The sequence below is a fragment of the Lucilia cuprina genome, chromosome 2, assembly GCF_022045245.1.
Source record: "Lucilia cuprina isolate Lc7/37 chromosome 2, ASM2204524v1, whole genome shotgun sequence".
Taxonomy (NCBI): domain Eukaryota; kingdom Metazoa; phylum Arthropoda; class Insecta; order Diptera; family Calliphoridae; genus Lucilia; species Lucilia cuprina.
Genome location: NC_060950.1, coordinates 26,994,373 through 27,001,012, shown reverse-complemented (window position 1 = coordinate 27,001,012; position 6,640 = coordinate 26,994,373). Strand labels below are relative to the sequence as shown.

At 26.5% G+C, this 6,640-nt stretch overlaps 3 protein-coding genes across 3 annotated transcripts in view; 2 read left to right on the top strand and 1 right to left on the bottom strand.

Moving 5' to 3' along the window:
• LOC111678685 overlaps nucleotides 1–6,640 on the bottom strand; it is an 11,888-nt gene that overhangs the window by 1,734 nt on the left and 3,514 nt on the right. The window lies entirely within an intron of this gene.
• On the top strand, nucleotides 182–1,981 carry LOC111686309. Its single transcript, XM_023448667.2, has 2 exons — nucleotides 182–757; nucleotides 824–1,981. Exons 1-2 carry the CDS (start codon nucleotides 229–231, stop codon nucleotides 1,384–1,386), a joined length of 1,092 nt encoding a protein of 363 aa, XP_023304435.2. The 5' UTR covers nucleotides 182–228; the 3' UTR covers nucleotides 1,387–1,981.
• LOC111686311 (UDP-N-acetylglucosamine--dolichyl-phosphate N-acetylglucosaminephosphotransferase) lies at nucleotides 5,282–6,356 on the top strand. The gene is made up of 3 exons (XM_023448669.2): nucleotides 5,282–5,600; nucleotides 5,663–6,018; nucleotides 6,094–6,356. Exons 1-3 carry the CDS (start codon nucleotides 5,455–5,457, stop codon nucleotides 6,330–6,332), a joined length of 741 nt encoding a protein of 246 aa, XP_023304437.1. The 5' UTR covers nucleotides 5,282–5,454; the 3' UTR covers nucleotides 6,333–6,356.

Genomic DNA, 6,640 nt, shown 5'->3' with positions numbered 1-6,640 from the left:
ATAGATAGATAGATAGATAGATAGATAGATAGATAGATAGATAGATAGATAGATAGATAGATAGATAGATAGATAGATAGATAGATAGATAGATAGATAGATATCTGAAATAGTTCTAATTGCATCCGTTTTAGAACTACTTAATTTATAATTTCCAGAAATACCTTAAAACTCACACATCTTTAAAATTTCACCTTTCCAGACATAGATTTTTACTTCAAACAAAAAATGGCATCAACCGGTGATCCACATCTGCAGTATCATTTTCGCTATGCAACTCAAAATCATCCCCTATCCTCCATAAGCAACTCTTTCAATTCCAAAGATGTCAAAGAATTACAATTACTGAAAACCAAACTAATGGCAGCCAATAATTCAGCAAGCAAAGCTTCCATATACTATACACCACCAGAAGTGGAAGACAACCTACGACACTCCCAACTGAATTTACAAACATCACCCATACACATCAACTACATTAATGAGAATCTCGAACATAGAAATCTTGATTTTCGAATGCAACCAAGAGCATTTTTAATCAATACGCCCATGCAAATGGAAAGTCCAACAACCATTAATAATCTAGCCAGTATGGATGAGACGACAGCGGCTTTGAATCAATTGAAAATCACATCAGAACATCCTTTGGGAGCGGGCAGTATAGAGGATAATCATTATGCAGCTACCATGGCCGATAAGTTTGCAGCAGCTAGTGGCAGTACGAAAAATGGCAAACAAAGACATTCATTTTATGAAGGTAAAGTAATGAAAGAAAAATGGTATTATTAATATTAATTGGTTTACAAATGTTATTGCATTTTAGATTGTGCCCTGGGTGATAGTAATATAGAACTAAATGAAATGCGTGATTATAAAGATACTAATGATGTGAAAAACTCCAAATCATGTCCAGTTATTTATAAAGTCTCCAAACAAAACGATGGCACTACCGTACACGAACTACTTACAGAAGATTTGAGCAAAGGTTTACGTTTGAATAAACCTACGGAGGAGTCGGAACAGCAAGAGACCCCTTTGCATCATAAACCCTTAAAAGAAACGGAAAAACTAAATATTATTTTAGATGAAAATGGTAAATCTACATTGTATGATGTCTCACTACCGGCCACGATAAAAACAGATAATAATAAAAAAGACATAAAATCCCTAAGTTTAGATTTAACATCTAATTCAGCCAATAATAGAACTACAGCCGGATGTGATCACCTAAAAAGAGATTTTGATAGTTTAAACTATAGAGATGATAATATACCCACAACCTCGGCCTATGCATCGAACTCCTTGTCTTCGGGCCTAACCACACCTGTCCTGTCACACAACCTGTCTCCCTCTTCGCCCCTTTCAGAGTCTTGTAATGAAGACTAGTGTAGCTGTTTAGTATAATTTTTGCAGTTTGTAATAAGTTTAGAGAGATTATTATAATACTTTTTTCGGTTTTTTTGTGTTGTTTTTCTTTTGTTTATTTCATTTTAAGAAAAAATGCAAGTAAAAGATTTTCTTTTTGAATTCATAAAAAACATAAATATATTGTTTAATAAAATTATTGAAAAGAATATACATACAACTTAGTGAATGGAAAAAATCAAACCCAAAATACTAAAAATATATACAAAAATACATTATTAACTTTAATGCTGCATATTATAAATAAGACGGATAAATATTTAACAAAAAAAAGTCAAAAATACAAATGGCAAGTTAATTAAATATTTAAACTTCCTGTAACGTATATATATATATATACTATATAAAAAACAGTACATTAATTAGTTTTGAAAGTAGATTTTTAATAATCACTAGAGTATAAAACCAATATCAGCTTAAAACACTGATACTATACACACACACACACACACATTATTAATTTGGAAAATTACGAAAAAAAAAGAAAAACTAAATTTGTTAGTTTAACTTTCTTGTCATAATTTAGCCTTTGGTCAAGGAAGTTTACACATTTAAACAAAAAAAAAAACAAACAAACAAAAATATATTTATAAAATAATTTTGTTAAATATTTTATTTCCATTTAAATAATGGAAATTTGCTGCAGGTTCATTTATAAAAAAAACATTTTGTAACAAAAAAATAAAATAATTTAACAAAAATCAACATTATGAAAACTTATCTCATAAAACAAAATATATCATTGTGATTTTTAAAAAAAAAACCTCTCCTGTTTTAAAATTAAAAAAAAAGAAATATTAAAAAATATCCCTCTTTAAACATAAAAAAATAAATGTTTAATGAAAATTTAAAAAAAAAAAAATTGAAAAAAATTATTTAAAACGAATAGAATTCATTAAAAAATTTATTAAGAAAAAACTTAAAGAAAAATGGCAAATTAACAACCGCATTGATACAAAATTTAAATAAAAAAAAAACAAATGTTTAACATGTGTCTGATAAGAAAAACAATAAATAAAGTAAATTATTTCACATTTCAAAACAACATTTTAAAAACAAACCAAATGATAATGTGTTTTTATTTAGAAAGGTAAAGGTTATGAATTTTTAACAAAAAGGGATTTAACAAAAATTCTTTAAAGAACATTAATTTAACGAAAATTCTCTAAAGAAACTGAATTAAACAAAAACAAAGATAATTTATCAAAAATTTTCTTAGATAGTTTGAAAAAAGTTTATACATCATATCCGAAGAAATACACTTAGGACTCAGTCGGGCCTATTGTGCGCTCCTTAACCAGTGCCTCAGGTTGGAATCGAACTCACCACCTCCAGACTACCAGACTAGAACTCTAACCACTAACCTACCTAAGGCCAGGTTAGTGAGATTTTATCGAAAATTTTCTAAAGAAAAGAGAATTTATCGAAAAAATTCCCTAAAGAATGAAAATTTATTAAAAATGTTCTAAAGAAAGATATTTTATCGAAAATTCTAAACTAATTTATCGAAAGTTCTCCAAAGAAAGAAAGTTTATCGAAATTTCTTTAAAAAAATTATTGAAACTTCTCTAAGGAAAAAGAATTTATCGAAAATTTTTTGAAAAAAGAGAATTTATCTGAAATTATCTAAAAAATTAGAATTTATCGAAAATTCTCTACATAAATTATTTGAAAGAATTTATAGAAACTTCTCTAAAGAGGGAAATGAATTTATTGAAAATTCTCTAAAGAATTATAATTTATCGAAACTTTTCTAAAGAAAAAGAATTTATTGAAAATTTTATTATGAATGTGAATTTATCTAAAATTCTCTAAGGAATGAAAAAAATTCTCCAAAGAAAGAGAATTTATCAAAAGTTTTATTAAATAAGTGAATTTATCAAAAATTCTCTTAAGAAATTTTTCTAAACTTATCTAAGAAAAATTAATTTATCGAAACTTCTCTAATCAAAAGGAATTTATCGAAAATTTGATTAAGAAAATTTATCGAAACTTCTCTAAAGAGAATTTATTGAAAATTTTATTAAGGAAGTGAATTTATCCAAAATTTTCTAAGGAAAGAGAAACTTCTTTAAAGAGAATTTATCGAAAATGTTATTAAGAAAAAAGATTTTTCTAAACTTCTCTAAAGATGAGAATTTATCGAAATTTTTATAAAGGAAGTGAATTCATTGAAAATTCTCTAAAGAAAGAGAATTTATCGAAAGCTTCTTTTAAGAAAATTAATTTATCAAAAATTCTCTAAAAAATTTTCAAAACTTCTCTAAGAAAAGAAAATTTATCGAAAATTATCTAAAGAAAGAGAATTTATCAAAAATTCTCTAAAGAAAGAGAAAGTTTTATTAAAGATATGAATTTATCGAAAATTCTCTAAACTTCTCTAAGAAAAGAGAATTTATCAAAACTTCTCTAAAGAAAAGGAATTTATCTAAAATTTGATTTGGAGAATTTATCGAATCTTCTCTAAAGAAGAGAATTTATTGAAAATTTTATTAAGGAAGTGAATTTATCGGAATTTTTCTAAAGAAAGAGAATTTATCGAATGCTTTATTAAGGAAGTGAATTTATTGAAAATTCTCTTAATAAATTTATCAAAACTTCTCTAAGGAAAGAGAATTTATCGGAAATAATCTAAAGAACGAGAATTTATCGAAAATTCTTCAAAGCAAAATAATTTTCGAAAATTCTCTAAGGAAAGAGAATTTATCGAAAGTTTTATTAAAGAAATGAATTTATCGAAAATTCTCCAAAGAAATTTATTTAAACTTCTCTAAGAAAAGAGAATTTAACAAAACTTCTCTAAAGAAAAGGAATTAATCTAAAATTTGATTTGGAGAATTTATCGAATCTTCTCTAAAGAAGAGAATTTATTGAAAATTTTATTAAGGAAGTGAATTTATCGAAATTTTTCTAAAGAAAGAGAATTTATCGAAAGTTTTATTAAGGAAGTGAATTTATCGAAAATTCTCTTAAGAAGGAAAAAGAATTTATCGGAAATTATCTAAAGAAAGAGTATTTATCGAAAATTCTTCAAAGAAAAATAATTTTCGAAAATTCTCCCAAGAAAGAATTTATCGAAAATTCTCTAAAGAAATTTATAGAAACATCTCTAAAGAAACAGAATTTTACGACAATTTTATTATGAAAGATAATTTATTAAAACTTCTCTAAAGAAGAGTAATTATCAAAAATTTTATTAAGGATTTTTTTCTCTAAAGAAACGGGATTTATCTAAAGAAAGAATTTATCAAAAATTTCCTAAAGAAATAAAAGAAAGAGATTTGCTAAAAATACTCCAGAGAAAGAAAATGTATCGAAAATTCTTTCAAGAAAGATAATTTATAAAAAATTCTCTAGAAAAACAAAATTTATCGAAAATTCTCTAAAGAAAAAAAAATTATCAAAAAAATCTTTAAGAAATTTCTAATTTATCAAATATTCCCTAAAGAAAATTCTAATTTATCAAATATTTTCTATAAAATACAATTTATCGAAATGTCTCTAAAGAAAGACAATTTATAAAAAAAATTTTGAACATTTTTTTAAAAAAAAATTATCGAAAATTCTCTACTAAATTTGAGTCTCTCGTAATTTATATATATTAAGAGATTTTATTGCAAATTCTCTAAAAAGAGAGTATTTATCGAAAATTATTGCCAATTTTTTTGCCACAAATCATCAAATGTTTAAAATTAATACATCAATCCACCCCATCTCTATTTTCCCATTTTTTAAAGAACAAAAAACCAAAACACTGGCAACTCTATAAAGAACCGGTCGCAGCTGTTTGTGACATTTAGCTTATCAGTAGTTTTTCATTCCCCTTCATTACACACTTTTTTAACAGTTCTTTTTCTTGTGGCATTTTATTATTGGTTGTGTTGTTGGAATATGTTTCTGTGAATCAGTAGAGAATTGGAAATGCATTTCTTAATTTAATTAGTAATTAATAAAATAGTGCAAAGTAACAAAAAAAAGAAGAATTATTTTCTTATTAGTGTACGATAATCACAATAAAAAGGCTTTAAAATGAACTACACATGTTTAGCCTTAAATGGTGTAATATCAGTGGGCGCCTATTTAATGGCCATACGCATAATACCACGATTTCGGGAAATGTTTATCAAGGCTAATCTCTATGGTAAAGATTTGTGTAAAAAAGATCAAACACAAGTGTAAGTATGATTAACAATGAGGATGCATATATCTATAGCTTTAAAATATTTAATTTTTCTAGGCCCGAATCCTTGGGGGTTTTAATTGGCTGCGTTTTTTTGGTGGCCATGTTTTTATTTATACCCGTGCCTTTTACCTTAGAAGATACAGCCGCCATGGATGTCACTACAGGAGGAAAACCTTCTACATTTCCCCATGAAGAATTTGTTGAACTTATTGTGGCCTTGCTGTCCATTTGTTGTATGATATTACTAGGTTTTGCTGATGACGTATTGGATTTGAGATGGCGCCATAAACTAATGTTACCCACGATGGCCACACTACCTTTACTTATGGTCTACTATGTAAATTACAATTCAACCACAGTTATAATGCCGAAATTTGTACGTTCCTTTGTGGGAGAATCTTTAGATATAGGTACGATTGTTTTTCTTTTTGTTTCTCTCGAAAGTGTTCAATTTTAAATAGTAATTTTTTTATATTTATTTTAAGGTGTCTTGTATTATATTTATATGGGCATGTTGGCGGTGTTCTGTACAAATGCTATTAATATATTGGCCGGTATAAATGGTTTGGAGGTGGGTCAATCTATTATCATAGCTGGTTCTATATTGGTGTTCAATGTCATCGAATTGTATTTGGGCCATCAAATTGATGGTCATAAATTTAGCATTTATTTAATGCTGCCATTCTTTGCAGTATCTTTGGCTCTTTGGAAATATAACAAGTAAGTGGCATTTTTAATTGTTATCATTATGTTACTGATAGGAGTTATCTTATCAGTTTGTAATGTATTAATTGGGTGAAAGTTTTTTAAAGTTCTGTTTTTTATAACTTAGAAAAGGTTTTTAAGGGTTTAAAGAACTTCTATTGACTTCGTGTAAATAAAGTTATGTTATGTATATTTTAAAAGCAAAGTTGAACTTCATAAGAATCATAGATAGATAGATAGATAGATAGATAGATAGATAGATAGATAGATAGATAGATAGATAGATAGATAGATAGATAGATAGATAGATAGATAGATAGATAGATA

What these genes read in the sequence shown, in the direction of transcription:
- LOC111686311 (XM_023448669.2), top strand. Translation starts at nt 5,455, where the DNA reads ATGAACTACACATGTTTAGCCTTAAATGGTGTAATATCAGTGGGCGCC. An exon ending in AAAAAAGATCAAACACAAGT is followed by an intron (nt 5,601 to 5,662) that starts GTAAGTATGATT and finishes TAATTTTTCTAG; the next exon opens with GCCCGAATCCTTGGGGGTTT. An exon ending in GGGAGAATCTTTAGATATAG is followed by an intron (nt 6,019 to 6,093) that starts GTACGATTGTTT and finishes ATTTATTTTAAG; the next exon opens with GTGTCTTGTATTATATTTAT.
- LOC111686309 (XM_023448667.2), top strand. Translation starts at nt 229, where the DNA reads ATGGCATCAACCGGTGATCCACATCTGCAGTATCATTTTCGCTATGCA. An exon ending in AAGACATTCATTTTATGAAG is followed by an intron (nt 758 to 823) that starts GTAAAGTAATGA and finishes ATTGCATTTTAG; the next exon opens with ATTGTGCCCTGGGTGATAGT.